Raw genomic sequence first — 22,865 nt, 5'->3', positions numbered from 1 at the left:
ACATGCAACAAGCCTTTTAAACCCCTAGGTTACCCCTAGTGGACGAGTGAAGTCTCGTGAGGGTTTTCAGAAATGATACTCACAAACATTAAGCTCATTCTTTCAAAAGAGGTACCAATATTGCAAATAAGCATTGGGAGAAAACTACCTCAAGTATGCAATTTTTCAAACATTTCCAAGCAATCTCCCAAAATCTCAACATCAAGCAAACAAATATGGTCCTCCACACATCAAAAAAATGATCATGCAAATCAAAACAACTCTAGAATCCTTTTTGAGTGGACCGGTATCAAATGTGTTGCTATCTTAGCCAACTAGAGAAATGATCACATCCTTACCCTTAAACTAGCACACAAATCTAGTACCGATCATCAAGACAAAAAGTGGACCTTTTATTAAAGCTTTATTGTTCTAGGTGCGCTTATTCTTTTCACTCGATTTTTTTTTTATTTTTTATAGGATCAAAGATGGAAGCATGGTGCAATGTGTTGATCTATTAAGCCTTCTAGTGATTCATGAGGTCGAGCATTAGGTCAATAACTCCTAAACCAGACGGCTTTAGGGCATTAGGCATTCAAATACCCCTACGGACTTATAAGCTCAAATCAACTAGGCTACAAATCAAGACAACAACCATCTAATCATTTCCCACTTCTCACCTTTTGGGAGAAGTCCTCACTTTTTATTTGTTTTTGCTTTTGGCTCTTTTTTTTTTTTTTTTGTAAGCAAGTTCAATTATTAACCTAGAGTTTGGGCCCTCCACCTTTCGGCGCGAGAAGTTCAGTGCTTAATGAGGCTAGAATCCTGGCTACTTATTGAAAAGGGGTTGTTATCCACCTTTATCAAGAATGAAAGCTTTCAATGCACTACTAGCTCAATTGGGATATAACCAATTCAATAGTCAACAAAGCATGTACCCCACAAATGAATGCTAGTGTGCGCCTGTGCTAGTATAGAATTCTAGAGTGAATCTCAAAACAATCACAAAATTAAGATGATGTGGACCACAAGTGCAAGCAAGATATCAATCTTTCGAAAAATTTACTCTTAAATGGCTTCCACAAGGCATACAAGGAGTATTGGACTCTCAAGTCAAGTAATTTTTAAATTTTAAGTAATATAGTCCTAAAAAGATCAAAATTATAGCTAGATATGGATCAATTATAGAAATATCCCTCAAATACACAAGTCATGCTCAAAATCTTGAAATTAAAACTAACACTGCAAAACACCATTCCCCCAAACTTAAATGACACAATGTCCTCAATGTACAAAGATAACAAAGGAAAGAGTATACCAGTGCAACTAAGGCATAGAATGATCATGACTGAAATATCCAAAGTGGGTGGCATGGCCCCTCCAAACTTGGGATGAACTATGGTCTTGAAAATTGGCACTTGGATAAACTCATCAGATAACAAAATGGGATAATTAGTGCACAGTGGACATGCAAATGTAAATGGGATAAACAGATCATAAAGAGATGAGAGAGGTATAAGGGTGGTCCTGAAAATCGGGTAACACTCTCTCACTGAAATCACTGTGATGCACCTGATGGAGTCAAACATACAGATATGAGAATATAAAATATGATATCCATAGCAAAAATAGATATATAAAACAGATAAAGTGCAGGTACAACAAAAATATCAAAGCCGACAGACCAACTTCAAAAATAATAATATTATACAGTAACAAAAATAGAGATCAGAGAGCAGAGATGGATCAAAAGATAGAAGGAACTGGGAACTCAGGACGATGAGGTAGGATGGGCAGGTCGGGCTCCGCGGATATCTCTAGATAGATCTCAGAATATAGTCGCGACATCCGTACGGAAGGTAGCAAAATCAGCTTTGTGGGCCGTAAGATCAGCTCGTATAGCAACAACAGCATCCTCAAGAGTCTACAGGCATACTCTAAAGTCGGGGGTCAGATCTAGAGCCTCAGGTATAGAAGAGTCAGAAGAAAACTGTAATACCCCGATATTTTAAAAAGGATTTATTACTTAAATTAATTTATATTATATTATTATTATTATTTTTAAGTGATTTGTTTTATTTAATTAGGTGCTTGATAGTTGTGATTTGTTTTATTTAATTAAGTGCGTAGGTAAATTGTATTGTTTTAATTAGATTATATATTTTGTAATTTTAATTGTTAAATTTATATGGTGTTTGATTTGTGGAATGCTAGTTAGTGAAGTGTTTATTTGATTTGCGTGATTTTATGTTGGTGTAACTTTATTGTTAATTATTGGTAGCTATTAAATTTAATTTCATTATTTTAGGTATTTAAGTTATTTGGATTGGGATTAAAGGCAGTTGGACCAACGGATGTGGTATTGGGCTTGAAGGAAGCCTTGTTGGGTTAATTGGTAAAGGCCCGTGGTTGGGAGGATATTTAACAATTATCTTTGCATAATTATACCTATATAATTACATGTGTATATTAATTCATTATTAAATCATGTGTAGGGGCATATATGTCAATATAATTATATATTGATATATATAGGTATATATAATTTATTTAACTAATGGTTATATATGGAAGGTAATATATATATATATTTATATTAAAATATATGTATGTATATATATTATTTAAAAGATAAATATTATTTATTTTATATGATAATCCTAATGGGAAAAGGATTTAGGTTTTTGGATGTGTATAAATAGACATATAAGACTTTAGGGTTAGGAGTTTTTCTACGTTAGAAAAATACAAGAATTAGAGAGAGAAGAAGAAGGGCTAACGAGGGGGAGGCCGGATCAAAGAACGTAAGAGGAGACCGGATCTGGAAAAGAAAAGGCGAGTTCTTCTCTACTTCTCCTCTTAGAACTCATAAACTTATCACCTTGATTATTGAAATAATAATTGTATTGTATTGAATTAAATTATTAATCGAATTAGATGAGCATGTTTATTTTTTTTGAAATTTTTTTTATAGATTTAAACATGTGAATATATGTATGAATTGTTCGGATAGTTTAAATATTGTATGTGAGGGAAGGTTAATTAAATATTATTTCTGAAATTTTCTTATAGTTTGTTTTAACTTTATGTAGCGTGATTAATTAAATTAAATGGACCAAAATATAATTACATATATTTAGTTATGGCCAAAATTAATAAATTAAGCTTGTGGATTTTTCCTAGAATTTTCTGGACTAATTTGATATTTTTTTAGAAAAATTCGGATATTTAGAATTATATATATACAATTATATATGTGCAAATTAATTATATATATATATATACTGTATATGTTTACGCACTGATGGTAGTTTAGAAAGGCGATATTCCAGTGTGGTGCGGCCTATGCTAAAAGTATGTGCATGTGAATCTGGGGCATTGAATTTTGAAATACATAATAGATTGATTTAGTGCATTAGGGTGTATACTATGTTAATGGCTACGCTGATCTAGACCGTTGGATGAGGTGGATGATGGTGGATTGATTCGCTGCAGCGCACCAGCAGGGACGCGGTACAACTAACCAATAGGAGCGCGCCGCGTCAGCAAGAGGAATAGCCAGCGTGCGTGGCAGCGCGTGGCCGCGCGTGCGCGCGCGTGGCAGCGCGTGTGAGCGTGCGCTCACTCTCTAGCGCGTGTGAGGGCGCGTGTGAGCGCGTGCGTGCGTGGAAAGATGTGTGGAAGCGCGTGCAAGGTGCTTCGGAGAGTGTGGAGGCGCGTGGTAAGGTATTTGGTGTCTCAAAAAGGTCCGGTAAAGTCCGGAGAGGTTCTAGAATAAGTCTCAATGTGTTCTAGTTTTTCTAAAGGCTGTAGAGTGTTGCTAAGATATGTGGTAGCCTTTAGCGTGTGTAACAAAATAAATTAATGATTATTATAGAAGGAAATGAATATATATATATATATATATATTTATTTATTTAGTTATTTATCTATAATCGTACATGAGTATATGGTTTATTTAACTTGCGATTAGGATGGAAGGAAGTAGTTATATATATATACATCTGTATATGTATATATAGTATGGAAGATATTATATACGTATATATTACATAATATATTTGTATATGGATATCATTTAAGATAATTATTATTATAAGTCTTATTTGGTGTATCTGAATATGTGGGTTATTAATTATTGACATGCTTATTATATGCATGAGATGTGTATGTGTGATTTAGCTTATTAGTTAAGTTTAAGGTTGGTACATGGTTGAATTGTAGGCATGGATGAGTTGCCAAAGGCTTAAATATATTGCCTTATTATTCGTATAGATAAAATACATACGTGGAAAGCATGGATGAATTGCTAATTAAAAGTATAAATATATATACTTGAGGAGGCATGGTTGAGTTGCCAATATATAGATAAATATATTCATAATAGCATGGTTAAATTGCTATAGCAAAATTAAATTGCTATGTATGTTAGATGATTAAATTCATCTATGTGTACGTAGGTATGAGTTGGATTTAAGTTAGATATTCTTAAATTAGAATAATCTAGTGGTTACATATTAGTGTATTACTTGGTATATATTAATAAAATATTGTGGGTGGAGACATGAATGATTTGTGAAAGTTTAAATTTCTGAACATATAATTTAAACAATCAAAAGTATTACTAGGTTTTGGATTTTAGTGGATTATTCATTTAAATGTAATTTATAGCTAAAATGTTAAATTACTGGTTAGGTTGGAATTAAGGTGAGTGGAGTTTATTTTATAGGAAACTTATAAATGATGGTTTTGGTCTAGGTCTGATTATTAATTAATCGTTGGTAAATGGATTTAACAATTTAATTGCACCTATTAATAGATAGGATTATTGTATTGTATAAAAGTATTTATATATATTTATAGCATGGTATATTAAAGTTTAAACTTTATCAGGGTTTGTTTTGATATAGATGATTTGTTTATTGGCTTTCAGAGGTTTGGTAGAGGGAACTTGTTCGTAGGGTTTAACCCGCGATTTATTTTTTCAGGTTGTTAGAAGGTCAAGTCTCAAGGTTGAGGATCCGCAGCTGGAGGACTTATCCATTCTTTCTATTTATTTACAAGTAGGATATTATTATTGTTACAGTTGAGATTAGTATTTATTTGGTTGGAATTCTACATAGTAACTTTTGGTTAAGGGGTCCTTGAGTTACGGGATTCCCGAACTGTAACCATTTGGAAGTTATTAATGGATTTACTATTAATTAGATTTCTTCAGCGTTTTATTTTATTCTTTATTTCATTTTGTAATCTGTGCTTGTTAAAATACTTTAATTGTTTTGATATTCCCTAATTTTGTGCGCGGACTTGATCAACCCGTGTTCCGAAATTAGGGGGTATTACAAAAACTCCTGAGTCTGCTCCCGGTCGTGAATGGGCGACCCAGCTGGAGAGTGCTGCTCTATAGCGTCTGCAGGGCGCTCTAAATCAATATTTATATGCTCGGCAGCTGGATCGACTGGTGTATCGTCCGCTGCGGGATCTGCTGCTGCTGCCTCTGCCTTCTCAGACTCTAGCTCCTCTGCAGCCACTACCACGTGGTCCTGCAGTCTAGTAATAATGGCGTTGTAACTCTTGTTCCAGTCTTTCTTCAAGAAGTGACAGGAACCCTTTCAGGGTGCTCCCGAGGATGAATAGGGTAGCGCTGGTCGATCAGAATCTAGGTGATGAGGTGGCCGAATGGGAGAGACTTAGCCCGTCTGGGCGTCTCCTTGCTAATATACTCATCAAATAACTTCCTCATCACGCTCCAGATGAATGCGGGAATAGATACCCAGTGGCCCGTGTAGAAAGCGTAGAGGGCTGTCAGATAGTCTTCTCTCCGCTGGATCTTATGCCCGGCCATATATATATTCTGAAAAAGAACGGAATCGATGAACCATAGGTCATCTGGAAGGAATGTGCGGGTGGCGAAAGTCTCGCCATCGGCATGGTGACCTGTAAGAAATACTGTCATGTCAGCATAAGAAGGCCTGTATAGCCTCAGATATAACTCATGTAGCTCTGAAGGGCATCTGTGTGGATAATGGCAAGAGCGGGCTAGCGAGTCCATAGTGATAGTGATCTGATGGCCATCTATGGTAGTGACCAGCTTTGCTGTGGTACGCGGGGATGGTCAGAGGTTCTGGAAGAACAACCGTACCAGCCGCGGGTAGACTGGCTCTGTAACTGGGACAAGAATAGTTGCCAGGCCCTTCTGAATGATGTCGTGGTAAGCTGATCGGGTCAGCACTGATCTGGAGAAAAAGGCTGTGTCGAACACCGACTCATGGTCGACTGCCATATGCGCATATCTAGGCGCGGGCCTATCATGCTCCTGAGCTGGCTGAGCTGACTGGTGTGGTAGAGATGGTACTGGTGAATGCTCAGCTCTAGCATGTGGTGGAGATAGTGATGGTGTAAATTCAGGATGAGCTGTAGAGGTGGATGGAATATGGTCATCCTCAGCCTCATGAGCAGGTGACTGAGGTGGTGTAGGCTGTACTGGCTCCTCCTATGCATGAGAGGGCTCTACTAGCTCCTCTAGCCGTGGTATGATATGTCTCTGAGGCCCGTGTTGCCTCTTGGCAACGGTCTTGCGCTTAGTCATAGCTTGAAAAATAATTTAAAAACTTGCAAGGGGAGTTAGTACCAGAATTAAGAATTGAAAGCAAAAAATAGAAACATGCATGTCAAATAAGATAGACAAATCATATAGATGACATGAACCTATGCAAGTGACAAGATATGTAACATGCTAAACAATGTAAGTATGAAATGCATCCAATGTGGAATATCACAAGCATTGGGCATATATGAGATAGCATGAACATAAGGCATGATGAATAAAGTGTGTATGTGAGATCTGTGAAGTTTGATCGATCACAAAAAGGTTTGAGATCGATCTCAAAACTTCGATTGATCTGAGGTATGAGTTCGATCGATCTGAGATACAAGTTCGATCGATCGAACTATGCGATGAATGTAAACAGTCACATATCTGTGACTTTGGAAGCACAGGGCCCACACGAATGTGTTCGTGGGCCCATCAACACAACAAATCAACAATAATCATCACCCAAACAAGGCCCATACTCCCAAAATCGAATCTAAATACATAAATATATACAAAGCATATACACATATATACATACATACTTCAAGCTCATAAATGATGTATTTTTCATGAAAATGGCATGGATTGAACATTTGAAACATATAAACATGAGATCTAAGCCAAAATCAAGCATGGTGCCTCGGATATTACCTCAACCGAAGGAGATAAGTGGATGCGAAGAAGGAAAGATGAAATCCGAGATGCGATGAAGAGAGAGAGAGATTCGGGGTGAGCTTGATGTCGTCGGAGGTTCACTGGAGATGAGGAAGATGGAGAATGCACAGTGGCGATGAGGGAAGCAAGGGTTTGGAGGGTTGGATCGATCTAAATGATCAATCTTGAAACCCTTCAGGTCTACTTTAAAAACATTTCCCTATTAGTTCGATCAATCGAATTGAGGTTTCAGATCGATCGAACTTTGATGAACTCTCCTCAAAGTATTTTTTGAAATTTTTGAAAAATGAAAAACTAAAATTAAAAATTAGAATAAAAATTAAAAATTGTAAACTAAAATAAAATATTTTTGGATTTTTGTTTTTTTTTTATTTATTTATTTTTAATTGAATAAACAATAATAATTAAAAACTAAATAAACTAAAATATTTTTGTATTTTTGAAAACTTTTTGAAAAATTAAATGAAATGAAAATAAAATAAAAATGAAAATATTTTTGGATTTTTGAAATTTGAAAAGTCAAAATAAAGTCAAAATAATGAAATGAAGAACTGAGATCGATCTGAACAAGAGTTCGATCGATCAGACAGAGGGCAAAAATATGAAGGTTTTTGGCTCAGAAAATTGGCTAAGTGTTGGAACTTAAAGATTGATCGAACTTGGAAGTTGGATCGATCGAAGAAGTTCAGATCGATCTTGGAATGTTTCGATCGATGAGACAGAGAGCTGAATATGCAGGTTGATGCAGGCTCAAAATTTTCTAAGTGTTGGATCATGGGATCGAACAAACTTTGAAGTTGGATCGATCGAAAGTCTCGTGATCGATCTGAGAATAAGTTCGAACGATGGGATAGAGAGGTGATTTGGATGCAGATGGATATAGGTAGAAAATTTTTCTAAGTGTTGGATGCAGGTGGAAGTTCGATCGATCGAACTCTCATTTGAGATCGATCGAACTTATGTAAAATGCTCACTTACAACACAAAATTTCATGCAATCCTAATCACAGTTCCTATCAATGCATATGAACCAAAAACAAGTATCTAGACTTCGCAAGAAATGAAATTTAAGATAGAAATAAGGGAGGAATAGGGTTTTGACACCCTATGAAATGTTTTTGCTAGTCTTTAACGTCTCTAGTAAGACATTGGGCTCTTTTAACCCGGATCAAAGATCTTGTAATGTATCCCCTCTTTGTTGGAATGATAAATGCTTTGAATTCCACCCAACAAATAGTTCTTTGAAGAACTTGTTGGATTAAGCTCAAAAGAAAATTTTGATCATTTGTTTATGCAATCACAACCTTTGGGCTTCCATGCCCTTTCAAAGCAAGAATTTGAAACAACATTTTGAGAATGCAAGGTTGAAGATGATCCCTTTGAAGTTTTGGTCTTACACAAAAGCTCACTTCCTTGACATTGAAGATCATGACATTTATCTACAACATTAACCTCTCCTTCATATTTATTAAATGAATTGGGTGTGGGATTGAAGATATTCAACTTCACCTTCATGTGGCCAAATGACATCTTCATTATCCCCATCCTATAATTGATGTTGGCATTAGCGGTTGCCAAGAAAGGACAGCTAAGAATAACGGGAATTTGGCTCTTAGGATTGGGGACCGGTTCCGTGTCTATGACAACGAAATCAACCGGGAAGACGAATTTATCAATCTTTATCAAAACATCCTCAATGACACCCCTAGGCTTCTTAATAGATCGGTCAGCAAGTTGCAAAACTACCGACGTCGGTTTTAATTCACATAGGCCCAATTTGACATAAACCGAGGATGGAAGAAGGTTAACACTTGCTCCTAAGTCAAGAAGTGCCCGATTAATGATATGATCACCAATAATGCATGATGTAGTGGGTGAACCGGGGTCCTTAAACTTTGGCAAAGTATTATGTTGCAAAATTGAGCTTACTTGCTCAGTCAAAACCACTTTTCTTGGTGTTTGGCTCTTGTTCTTCAGCTTTTGGGTGCACAAGTCTTTCAAGAATTTGGCATAAGCCGGAATTTGCTTGATTGCATCCAGAAGTGGAAGATTGACTTTTACTTGCCTAAACATTTCCATAATTTCATTGGTTTTTGCCTTTTGCTTGTCTTTTGAAATGGATCCTTTTAAGGCATCCGTAAATAGAACTTTTGGTTCAAACACTTTTTCAGAATTTCCTTTTGAACTCTCTTCAACACAAAGAAGTTTTCAAATCACTTTGTTTCAAATCATTTTTCAGCAAAACTTTTTCAACATTATTTTCAAAACTTCTTTTTCAAACACATTTTCAAGACTTTCTCATTCACAAGATCATGTATATGCAATGAAGGGGGAATGGGATATGAAACGGGACGAGTGATAACTTGAGGTTGCACCGGTTCACTCTCTTCATTGGACATTTTAACTTGATTGTCCACAATCCTACCACTCTGCAAGGTAGTCACCGCATTAACATGTTCAATGGTGTGGCCATCCGATGAGGAATGGGTTTCCACAACACATTGTTGCTTAGGTGGGACATTGATAAGCATTTTTTCCTTCTCTTTTGCATTGAGAATGCTTGCTATTTACCCTACTTGGGTTTCTAGCTTCACAATAGATTGAGAGTGAGAATGAAGCAATTGAGTGTTAGCCTCTAAAGTGCCCAAAGCATTCAAAACTTTTTCTTCAAAGGAGGGACTTCTAGTATTTCCTTGGGAATAAGATTGGTTGGGAAAATGAGAATGAGCAAATTGATTCCCATGTGATTGATAAGGTTTATAACCTTGGGATCCTTGGTTTTAAAGTGGAGGTGGAATGTACTTCCCTTGAAAACCACCTTGGGAAGGGTTTGAGCCCTCTCCTTATTTTTTCCAAGAGAAATTCGGATGATTCCTCCAACTTGGATTATAATGAGTACCATAAGGATTGTTCCATTGGTTCACAAAAGTTGCATTGACTTGTTCATTAGGTTCATTTTGCACTTGTCCGTGAGGACAATGAGAAGTAGAATGAAGAACACTAGAACAAGTCATACATGTTTCATTTGATGCATGGTGAGAATGGTTAGGGAAGGAAGATACTTGGTTCGCCGAGTTTTGGTTAATCAAAAATTGATCAAACATTTGAGATAAAGACTTCATTCCGGCGGCTATTTCATTTGAATGGTCGACTTGATGTAAGCCAACACTCTTCCTATCTTGTGAATTTCTACCATTCTTGGATGATAATGTTCTATGCAAAGAATTTTCACTCATGCTCTCATAAAGACGCCACACGTCATCCTCATGCCTATCAATGTATGAGCCACCCATGGAAGCATCAACCATACCCTTATAATTGTCCGATAAGCTCTCAAAGAAATATTAAACTAATTGCCACTTGGGCATGTCATGATGTGGACACTTCCTAAGCAATTCATTAAAGCATTCCCATGCCTCATGAAACGTTTCTCCATCCCCATGTGAAAATTCTCTAATTGAGGTTTTCATGGCATTGGTTTTAGAAACCGGATAGTACTTCTTCAAGAACTCTTGTTGTATTTCTGCCCAAGAAGTGATTGAAAAAGGCCTAAGATTGTTAAACCAATACTTTGCCTTGTTTTTTAAGGTGAATGGAAAAAGTTTGAGTCTTAAAACCTCTTCCAGCATGTCCGAATATTTTACGGTGGAACATACTTCAAGAAACTCATCCAAATGCTTGTAAGGTTCTTCACTTGGAAGTCCATGATAGTTAGGAAGCATTTGAATGGTTTATGGCTTAATTTCATAATGATGTACTTTAAATGGAGGCAATTGGATGCATGTAGGTGCATTATACTTATTAGGCACATAATAGTCTCTTAAAGCAAGAAGTGGATTAACTACTTGAGGTGCAACATGAACACCTTGGTTTTGAATTCCTTGATTGATGATGTGAGGTTGTGGAGCATACATTGGCCTTGGTATTCCATATGGAGCTTGGCCTTGTTGTTGTGGTGGTTGGTGAATGTATGGCCTAGGCATACCAAATGGTACTTGTATGTTCTCATTGTGCACATTAGGATGAAGAATACCTTGTTGGTCTATGTGACCAAGGTCCTCAACATGATTATCATTATGGTCATCCATTGACAGATTGGTTCTATTTGAACTTCCTCTTCCCCTAGGATTTCTAACTACGGATTCAAGATGCAAATCTAAAGGGACAAGAGTGGGTCTCAATAAACGACGTCCATGCATGCACAATGCAAAACACAACAAGCACAAAGAATGACAAACACTATGCCTTCACAACAATGCAATTAGACTTCTTCCACAAATACTTAACACATACTCCTATGCTCTAACAACAATGATGTAAAGAATAATTAAAAAAAAAGTCTCCACGCGGGCCAACGATTTAACTAAGGGATTGGGTAAAGAAAGTCTCACAAAGGTCCTTTAGCACTTCAACTCCAAATTTAAAGCTTAGCTTAACAAATTTTTAGCTTTTTACTTTCTTTGCTTTACTTAAATGCTCCTTTACTTGCTTCCTCTCCAATAATGCACCTAGTCAAAGATGAACCACACAATAAGTAAGCAAAAAGAAAAATAAAAATAAAGTAAAGACACGATCAAAAGAGTACTAATCCTAATTGATTCACAATTCTGACGTTGCCTAATCCCCGGCAACGGCGCCAAAAACATGACCGGTGTTCTCGTCGCACTACACCATCAAGTTTGAGAGTGTGAATTTTAAAGCGAGGGCCAAGAGTTTTACATTTATAAAAGCCACTTCTACCTTTCATTATAAATATAGCTAGGGCGAGTAGGGATCGTCCCAAGGGATTGGAGTCGTACTTGGTTGTGGCATCGCAATTAGGGTTAGTAGGTCGAGTGATCAAACAAATGGTTGGTTGGTTGATTAGACTAGAGAGCAACTAAATGAAACTAAGTGATAACAAAAGAATGCAACTAAAAACAAATAAGAGAGAGAAGAGTCTTGGGGTTTAGAGATCACCACCAAGTAATGCATTTCTATACCATTGACAAGTGACTAATGAGGGCAAATGGTGTGTTGCAATATTGGTGTGTGTGTGTGTGTGTGTTTGGTTAATTCAACAAGCAAGGATGGCTAGTTAAGCATGTATTGTCTAAACATCATGTGAAAGGCACAATATATCTAAGTAATAAAGCATATATTATCTAAACAACATGTGAAAGGCACAATAGATCAAAACAAGTCATTAATCCTTTCATTAAGCTCACAATCCAAATACAACACAAGGTTAGAGACATATGCTACTTGCATTCAAAAGCTTGGATCATCAAACAACAAGTATGGATTGTCCTCCCATTTAATACTACACTACAACTACACTACTAGCATGAAAATAAACTAGGGGAGAGGCACAATCCATCAAGGAATAAGTATGAACCATCAAGAAAATCACAAGAGCATTCCATTAAGCACTATGTTTTGACAATCTCTAAATCTATAGCATCAATACACATAGACATGTATTAATAATATAAAATCTAGAGATAAGCACATGAACATCTATTCTAACATACATAGACATATGGATAGAATGAAATGATCAATTGAAATCATTTAACCACAAAAATCATTGAACAATCAAGATCTATATATATCAAAGTGTCAAAACATTAATTATAACACTAATCCCTCAATAATACACAAGATTAAGATAAAGAAAGCATGCTTAGGGCTAACTCTAGCCCCAAGAAGATGTCTAACCACTCATAGTGATGTTGCTCCAACCCTCAAGGGCTAACTCCATGGAAGAAATCTGCTCATTGTTGATGAAGAACTCTAAATGGTGTCTCTAGCCTCCTCCTCTTTTCTTCTACCCTAAAGCTTGCCTACTTTGAGAATAATCCCTAGAACTGTATATATCTCAAAAAGTGCATCATATTCCTTTTATAGGTAGGTCAAGTGACACACAAAATGAGCTGGGGTCAAGCAAAGAATATTCTCTAATGATTGGATAGAGGATAGATTGAACAAGCTGGCTTTTTAACTTTTTCACACTGGAGGAAGTTCGATCGATCGAACCTTGAACTTGGATCGATCGAATTTTGCTGAGATCTATCGAACTGAGGCTGGATCGGTCCAACTGGTTGAGCTTTTTGGGAAAAGACGGATCCGTAATATTTTGGGAGATATTTTTGGGAAAAGGACAAAAGTGGTTAGTGGGTGGACAGCTGTGGATAAGATCAATCATTTGAATAAGGACAAAAGTGTTCGATCGATCGAAGGATGGTGTTGGATCGATCGAACTTTGGACTTTCTGCTTTGGGTCAAGGTTTGGATCTATCTTGAAGTACTGAGATCGATCAGTGTTCGATCGATCAAACCTTGAAGTTGGATCGATCGAACTTTGCTGCTTCCCACCTTTGGCTTCATTTGCTTCTTTCTTTCTCCACTTTGTTCCTTTCTTTGTTTAATCCCAGAATTGCTTCAATTAAGCTCTTATTTGGCTAAGTTAGCTTTTTTTGGGATAAGTGCCTGAAAATGGAAATAATACGAAATCAATCTAAAACGGTAAAGTAAGATAGATAAAGATACTAGAATGCCTAAACTTAAGGGGTTTAAATACGCATTTTTCAGCGCTCAATATAAATAGACCCTTCATGCATTGCAATGATAAGTACAACTCTCACGACTCAGCACAACACAAAATATGCGTAAATTATTTTAAATTAAACACACGTTGACAGGAATATATATATACACACACACACACACATCTTTTGCCTTCTGTTAATGCACAACACATTTTGACAAAATTATCGTAACATTAGATATGTCTAACAGACATTTTAACATATGCTGCATTGTCAAAATGCAGAATACATCCATACAAAAATGCAGTCCAGAAACTTCCCGTCATGTGCAATATTTCATAACCAAGTTTAGGAGTAAAGCATAGTGCGAATTACCACCAATGAACTCATGCATTGGTGCCCTCGATTAATTTTCCCTTACTATGCTTTGACGGCTCTTCATGCCTTGAGGAGGGAGAGGTAGATGGCTTTGGCTGAATTATGTCTTCAACAACTCGGAAGATGCTAACATCCAAGACAACAGCGTCGCTTTTCTCACTGGCAAAGCTTAAACAGACACACATCAAATTCTTCTAAGCTGTTCTCAATAGCAAAACCCTTCCAACCACCAGCTTGTACAACGCTGCGGTTTCTGGAATAAAATATGGTCGGCCATGTATTCTCTATGACACGTAGAGTCACACCTTGGTTTTGAGGCTGGAGAAACTTGCTATCCCATGCAGCAGGGACTGTCTGCAGAGCCTTGACAAATGATAACAGTTACAAGTTCAATCTTGTAGTTGTTGAACTATTGTGCATACTCGAACAAAAATCTTCCTATCTAGATGTTTAAGCAAACTGAAAAAAAAAAAAATTAAATTAAATTAAAAAGGAGGAAGAGGAAAGGAATTTACCATTTGAAATGACCTGTATGCATGTGAAGGTCGCATAACCACTATGAAAATCTCCTCGGTTGAGGATGCAACCGCCATTTGCAGAGCCTTCTCCTTTTCCTCTTCAGTTACAGATCTTCTATTGGATACAAGTTGCACAGAACGGGCTAAATTTCTGCTGATGGGACTTTGTTTAGCATCTGAATCATTAATAAATTAAACAAAAGAAACGAATTATTATTTTATAAAGAAAAAAAAAAAAAAAAAAAAAAAAAAAAAAAAAGAGTATACTCTCTAAAAACTCAAAAACATAACCACATAGAATCACAAATTTTTGGCATTTCAAAAATGCACCCCAACCATAAAATAGAAAAAGGAAAAAAAAAGAAAGCTGCTTGTTTACATAAATGGAATATCCATATAATATTAAGTAATAAATTAGATTTTAAGAAGAGGAAGAAGCATGGTAAAAAATATAAGGTTCTTAGCAGTATAGTACAGTATCATAAAGCAAAGCATTCTTTGAGGAGACTCACCACAATCAACTTTTTCTCCCTCTGCACAAAGTAGTAGGTACTCTGTTTGTTCTGATGAAGTTGCCCTTGATTCTTTACGTGATGCTGAAGATGATGTTGGACGCAATTCATCAAAGAAGAAACGTAGGATGGTTGATAATGTAGTGCCAATGTCATCAAGCAGTCATTCCCGAGGTAATGGAAGGAGTCAGACTCAAGATGGAACTTCAAGACCAATGCCAGACAAAGAAAAACATACCGGACAGTTCTGACGAAGTTGCCCTTGATTCTTTACGTGATGCTGACGATGATGTTGGACGCAATTCATCAAAGAAGAAACGTAAGATGGTTGATAATGTAGTGCCAATGTCATCAAGTAGTCATTCCCGAGGTAATGGAAGGAGTCGTTCTTGCGACGAAGAGATTTAATAGGATTAGTACCCTTTTGAGTCCGACTCCCTTCATTACCTAGTGAATGACTGCTTGATGACATTGGCAATACATTATCAATTTCAATAAAGACAGTGCGTGCGAGTCAAAAATAAATAAAATAGTTTCAATTTTACCTAGTTTAAAGCCAATAATACTCAATTTTTTCTTTTCTTTTCTTTTTGGTGTGCTCTATAACATAAAAGTATAAAGCAAATGGATTTAACTTTAGAAGTCATCAATTTCAATGTAATTTGAAAGTGCTTGACTACTTAATCCATACACTTAGAATTTAAAAAATAAAATAGAATGCTTGAATAAGCACAAAAATAGCCTTCCAAAAAAAAAAAACCTCAAACTTTTAGGTATCATTTTATTATTATTGTTATTTTTTTATCTTCCACAAAAAAAAAAAAAATTTGGGTATCCTAATATAAGAAATCCACTCTGAGTCAAAGACATGGTGTGATAAAATTGGATATCATTACTCCGTACTTGAAGCTCAAATGCATAATTAGGGAACAAAACTAGACCAATCAATCTATGGGCTTCCATTACAAGACATTGTCTCTCCAAATATAGCAAATGCATAGAAAAATTCATAATAAATTTAGTGGTATTTAACAAACTATAGAGAGTTTTGTGGAGAGCCTCTCAGATGGCCATTGGCTTCTCTGGCTTTTCCCCGCAATATAACAACCCCCTCAAGGTCACATCTCCTTCCAGCTCCTATAAGCAGCAGCCTAGGGGGCTCTTCATGGTTGAGTGACATTCCCAATAATAGGTCTCAAGATGAAGGCCCCCCCAGGTTGCCTCATTTTGCTATCTATTCTTCTCTCCTCTTCTTTCTCTTCCTTTTCTTTGGCTCTCTCTGATGGCGAAGCATCCACCATTGCTCGTCACCAGCTCTTAGCGTTAGGCAACTACGGTGAAGTGCCTCGCGGAGATTACAAGCCTTATTTCGAATACAATATCACATTTCCCAATTCTAGGCTTAAGAATGCCTACATCGCGCTACAATCTTGGAAGAAGCAGGCCATCTACTCCGACCCTAAGAACTTTACTAGCAATTGGGTAGGTGGAGATGTGTGCAAATATCAAGGTGTGTTTTGTGCACAGGCTCCAGATGATCCGAAGCTCACTGTCGTGGCCGGAATTGATCTCAACCATGCTGACATTGCCGGATACCTCCCAGCTGAATTGGGGCTTCTGACTGACCTCGCGGTCTTCCACATTAACTCTAACAGGTTTTGTGGGATCATCCCTGATACAATCTCCAAGCTTACCCTTTTGCACGAGCTTGATGTTAGCAACAACAGGCTTGTTGGCCAATTCCCGAGCATTGTTACCACCTTGAAACAGCTCAAGTACCTTGATCTTAGGTACAATAACTTTGAGGGCGACTTGCCTCATGACCTCTTCCATATGCCTCTTGATGCCTTGTTCTTGAACCACAATCGATTCTCGTCTAGCATTCCTGAAAACATTGGCAACTCCACGGTGTCCGTTTTGGTGATGGCCAACAACAACTTCTGCGGCTGTATTCCTGCTGGCATTATCAACATGCCAAACCTCGACGAACTCATCATCTCCAACAGTGGGCTTCAAGGTTGTTTGCCACCAGAGGTTGGAAATATGAAGGCTAAGGTCATCAGTTTTTCATCAAACATGTTTACTGGTATATTGCCTAAGAGTTTGTCCAATCTCAAGAATGTTGAGAAATTGGACCTCTCCAACAACAATTTAACAGGTGTGGCGATGGACAACATTTGCCGCTTGCCTACCTTGAAGAGCTTCAATTTTGCTAATAACTTCTTTAATGGTGAGGACAATGGGTGTGACCCAACATCAAGAAAGGACATTTTTATTGATGACACAAACAATTGTGTGCCTGCTCGTCCCAAGCAAAAGTCCCAACAAACATGCGCTGAGGTTGTGAACAAGCCAGTTGATTGCAGTAAGGTCAAGTTGTGTAGTAAACCACAGTTCCCTGTGGTCGAAAAGCCACAGCCACCACCGGCTCCACAGTCACCACCACCAACTCCAAAGCCACAACCACCACCGGCTCCAAAGGCACAGCCACCACCGGCTCCACAGTCACCGCCACCAACTCCAAAGCCACAACCACCACCTCCTGTCCAGTCTCCCCCACCAACCCCGAAGCCGCAATCACCACCTCCTGTTGTCTACTCTCCCCCACCACCAGTCCAATTTTCCCCGCCACCACAAGTTAAACCTCCACCACCACCATCTCCATCTGTAAACCTCCCACCTGCGCCAGCAGATGAATTTATTCTGCCACCTATCATCGGAGCCACCTACCCATCACCACCTCCACCAAGTATCCCAGGCTATACCTAAATATATGGTGCAGTTTTGATCACTTCCTCCTCCTACCTTTTCACAATGTTGCCCTACACAACTACATATGGTTGGTGATGATAGAGCTTTCTTGTTCAGTAATTTATACATCAAAAGGCACGAGCAACAAAATGTAACTGTGATATTAAAGATTGATATTGTATTTGGAATACTCTGTTTTCTCTGTTGATTGTTTTTGATTGATTATTATTGATGATGTGTGAATAGAGCAAATCAACACATTAGATGAGCCATTTATGGGATCTTGTTGGTACATGCTCAATCCTTAGCTTTCATATAAGATGGGATTGCTTTGCTTTTGCTCCATATAATTATATATATCTATACTACTAATAAAAGTGATTCATGATGAGCTCAAGCTCGACTCTTGAGCTCTTAAAATGAATTATATAAAAATTTTCCCTTTATATTTTGTTACTTATGTTATGAATAAATAATTATGAAACCTACAACAATTATAAATAAAACATATAAGACAGCATTTAAGAATCAAAACCACGAGTCAGGACAAGTTCAAATTCAACTCATTTACTTAATACATTAATTGTTGGTTGAATAAGTTGACCCAAATTATTTGATGAACAGAGATAATTCCCTTCAACAAGTACAGCAGCTATATAACTTATATATAGAGAAATGACAAAATTGCAAAGCAACAAATATATGGTAACAAAAATTTCGTTTGAAGTACGTAAAAACCCAATATATGCATTAAAAAGTTGCAACTGAACCACTAAAGATATCACCCCACCAGGGCTTGTCAGTCTCATCATCAAGGAAATACATCATGAAGAGATGGCTCAAGGCAAGGATCCTCCAATAGTGATGACAAATCCTCCGTAAGTCCGTGATCCAGACAATTTTGGAGAGGCTCTGCAAAATTACTTTGGGGATTGTTGAACTGATCAAAGCTAACAGAATCAAGAACTTGTGTGGTTTGGAGAGGCTGATCAAAACAATTTTCGAGAAGCTCTGCATAATAACTTTGGTGATTGTTGAACTGATCAAAGCTAAGAGAATCAAGAAATTGTGTGGTTTGGAGAGGCTGATCAAAACCAAATGCACAAGTACCATAGGTGTTGAAATTTGCCATATTATCCATTTCAGCAACTGTTTCTTCAGATGTCAATGCAGTGGAGTTGTTTCCAGCTGAGCTTATGATCATGGGTTGTTCAATGTCTTCATTTATTCCACTGTAATGATCCGTGTCCATTTCAGTGGGCTCAGACTCAGTTTCTTCAGATGTTGCTCTCATGATTGGTTGTTCAATATTGTCGTGATTTCGATTTCTGTCTTTTTCCTTCTTGTAAATCTTGCATAAAACCCATTCATCAAGCTGAAAGAAATTAAGAAAGATAAGTGTATGAAGCTTAATCAAAATATATATATATATATATATATATAGATATATGTATATGGACAGACAAAAACATATTGAGATAGTTATGCATATATATACACGTACCCTTGAGTTATTTTGTTCCCTTTGAGTAGTGGAAGGACTATATAATGTAAATTCTTGCATAAGCCACGATGTTTTGTTTTTGTTTTGAGCATTTCCTTGGTAGAATGCCAATGCCTTTCTATTTCCAATTTTGCGGCCATTAAACTTGACAACCTTATCAGCAGATGTTGCCCTCCAGAATCCATTCCCTGCAGTCCTATTTGGTCTTTTTCCATTTGGATACTTTCTGTCTCTTTGTGTGAAAAAATACCATTCCTTTTCTCCTTGAGCTTGGTAATTCACTGTTAATTTGAAAAATGCATGCATGTTAAAATTATACATAACGTACGCGCGCGTGTGTGAGTGAGGGAGAGAGAACATAATTAATTTGAAGACTACGATATCACAAAAGCCCATGTCACAGAAAATGGAACATGAAGAAGTTGAAGGAGACACCTTCAATTAGAGCAAAAGAAAAAGAAAAAAAAAATGTTCAAGGACGTTAATAGCAATAAAAAGGTTACTACTTTTTTTTCTTTTTTAATTTCTGTTATATATGTGTGTGTGTGTGTATAGTCTATAAAATCCTAAAAACCACTATAAACCTAAAACCACTATGAAACCCTAAAACCACTATAAAAATCCTAAAAACCATTATAAAACCCTAAAACCACTATGAACTAAAACCACTATAAAAAAATCTACAATAAAAATCCAACGAAACTGATAATATGCACACTGCGAGCAAATTTATGATCATAATGAAAATATGAGAAAAACAATAAAATACTATAACTGTACGTAGTATAACAAATTGAAACATGAACTTAAAAAATAATAAATAATAAATAAACACCAAAAATTAGATATATAGAAATCAATCTAATAAATTAACCATCGATACAGGTTTCAAGATTTATTAAAAAGAAGAAAACTAAACATATAATCAAACATAAGAAAAGATTGAGAACCTAAAAGTACTAGTGTTACATGACAGACAACAAAAATTAAATAAATAAATAAACACCAAAATTAGATACGTAGAAAGTAAGCAACCTAATATTAACAATAATTAATTAATCAGATCTATTCCTAAAAAATTAACCATATATTCTTGTTTCAAGATTTATGAATTAAAAGCAAATAAAACTAAAACATATATATAATCTATGGCAAAAAATAAATAAATATATATGTATAGATATAAACCTGCAAGTTCATCCGGAGTGTATCTATAGAAATCGACTTCGTGGATCCTGTTGGGCGGTAAGATTAGGTTCTTCACTTTTCTTCTCAAGTAATATTCGACCAGCTCTTCATCATAAGGCCGAAAACGATAACCAGGTGGAAAAGAATCTAAATCACCACCATGTTCATCATCACCACCATTAATGTCCTCGTTGATCAAAAATGAATTAGGACGTTGTTCTTGTTGACTTCTTGCAGTACTGTTTAATAGTTGCGGTTGACTTCTTGGACTGCCACTTTGTCTGATCACTTGGTTCTGCATTGACGTAGGACTCGGAGAATGGAAGAATTCCCACAAACACGGAGAGGGCGTGAGAGAGAGAGAGAGTTAATGCTTCATCAGGTTCAACTTTGTTGCGTGAGATGGATGGATAGATATATATACATATAGAATTAGGGTTGCAAATATCAATGGGCTGGTTCGTTGAGCAAATAAGTCAACTTGAGCCCGATTTCTAGGCTCGTTTATATTCGTTAACTTAAGTTTGCATATATTCGTCAATCCGAGTTCAGTTTTTTGAACTCTTCACGATCTCGAGTTGTGCTTAGAACAAAGGACTTGGCCCGAGCAAATAAAACCTCGGGCTCACTCCGTTCTTTTGCAAAAATGGGCCCAAATTTGGTTCATTTACTCAACAAACGAACTCGAGCCGAACCATTGATATACATATATACATATATATATACACATATATACGTATATCTATCTCATGCAACGAAAATGAAGTGGCGCATAACAAATCCAAATGAGTTAACAGAGTCTTCGACTTGGGCCTTATTTCAGAAGGCTCTGTACACCCAGAATTCACCCTCACCAGGCCTTTCAGAATTGGGCCTTTAGATTCGAAGGGTTTTGTACTGAATTGGGCCTCTCTATAAAGTTTTTTAAATTAAATCCTTTTACAATTTTATAAGAGCAGTGTCACTCCAATAAAAAAATTATTATTACACAGCATCATTTTCATTTTTACCAATTCGAATTCTCAATCACCACTCTAATAATTTTAATTTTTTTCAAAGTAAACAAACATAAGTTACTAAACATCGTGAACCAAAAAATAGCATATGGGTAATTTTTTAAATGACATAATGTGGGGATCCACATTAGTTACAATAATAACAATAATATTATTAATAATAATAATTTGATAGTGTTCTCTAAAATTTGAAGTCATTATAATGAAATTTTAAAATAAATATGAGAGGATTATGAACCGTGTGGTACATTAGGTTAATTTCTTCATCAAAACTTTATTATTTACAGGCACTTGATTTTGATGATGTGGCACATTTATATAAGGGAAAATTACATATAAATGGAGTCAAAGTTTCATATTTACTTAGAGGCTGAGTCAAAGTTCCATATTTCTCTAAAATGGATTGCTGAGGTGGCACATGGTTTTTTACTGTTTAGAAATTGTGGTGCCTAAAATACCCTTCCGCGAAGGTACTACTTTTTCTTCGAAGGTATTACTTTTTCGAACGGAAGGTACTACTTTTTAGCGTCCAGGTACCATGTTTTTTAAACATCCGCGAAGGTACTACTTTTTCTCCGAAGGTACTACTTTTTTTAACTGAAGGTACTACTTTTTTGCACTGAAGGTACTACTTTTTTGTTAGAGAATGGCATTTTAGGCACCACAATTTTCTAAACAGTAAAAAACCATGTGCCACCTCAGTAATCCATTTTAGAGAAATATGGAATTTTGACTCAGTCTCTAAGTAAATATGGAACTTTGACTCCATTTATATGTAATTTTTCTTTTATATAACCAATGACAAAGAAAATTATACGAACCATATTCACGAATATAAAAAAGCACGAACTTGGTAATAATTTTTCTATTAAAGTTTATATGTAGCACATTTGTATCCGCATCTAATGCAACGGGTCATATTTTCTTGACAGCTCTGGGTGTGTTTGTTGTAATCTTGGGCCTTGGGTCTAAGTGTCCATGGGTTACTTTGTAATGCTTGTTAGCATTGGGCTAACTTTGGGGCTGTAAATATGTTAATATTTAAAGTCTATAAAATTGAATTTACCTTTCAAAAAAAAAAAAAAAAAAACTTTTGCAGTCATACTTTTGAAAATTATTATTTTTTCATTTCAAGTCGTAAATCACTAAATTTTTCAGAGGGTCATATTTTCTTGACAGCTCTGGGTGGGTTTGTTGTAATCTTGGGCCTTGGGTCTAAG

The 22,865-nt window shown here is 36.4% G+C and overlaps 2 protein-coding genes and 1 pseudogene across 2 annotated transcripts; 2 read left to right on the top strand and 1 right to left on the bottom strand.

Moving 5' to 3' along the window:
* Nucleotides 1-10,614: 10,614 nt before the first annotated feature.
* Nucleotides 10,615-10,713, top strand: LOC132280417 (small nucleolar RNA R71; annotated as a pseudogene).
* A 5,623-nt stretch (nucleotides 10,714-16,336) lies between these two features.
* On the top strand, nucleotides 16,337-18,139 carry LOC132279115 (pollen-specific leucine-rich repeat extensin-like protein 3). Its single transcript, XM_059781043.1, has one exon. It carries the CDS (start codon nucleotides 16,387-16,389, stop codon nucleotides 17,953-17,955), a length of 1,569 nt encoding a protein of 522 aa, XP_059637026.1. The 5' UTR covers nucleotides 16,337-16,386; the 3' UTR covers nucleotides 17,956-18,139.
* Nucleotides 18,140-18,748: 609 nt separating this feature from the next.
* LOC132277771 (NAC transcription factor 32-like) lies at nucleotides 18,749-20,930 on the bottom strand. The gene is made up of 3 exons (XM_059779620.1): nucleotides 20,630-20,930; nucleotides 19,442-19,722; nucleotides 18,749-19,312 (listed from the first exon to the last, which is right to left on the bottom strand). Exons 1-3 carry the CDS (start codon nucleotides 20,928-20,930, stop codon nucleotides 18,749-18,751), a joined length of 1,146 nt encoding a protein of 381 aa, XP_059635603.1.
* Between the last annotated feature and the right edge of the window lie 1,935 nt (nucleotides 20,931-22,865).

This window comes from Cornus florida, unplaced genomic scaffold, assembly GCF_030987335.1.
Source record: "Cornus florida cultivar Cherokee Brave unplaced genomic scaffold, ASM3098733v1 CherokeeBrave_3.0.0_Hap2_Chr10, whole genome shotgun sequence".
Taxonomy (NCBI): Eukaryota; Viridiplantae; Streptophyta; class Magnoliopsida; order Cornales; family Cornaceae; genus Cornus; species Cornus florida.
Note: the sequence above shows the minus strand (reverse complement) of the source record. Positions and strands in the feature narration are given on the sequence as shown.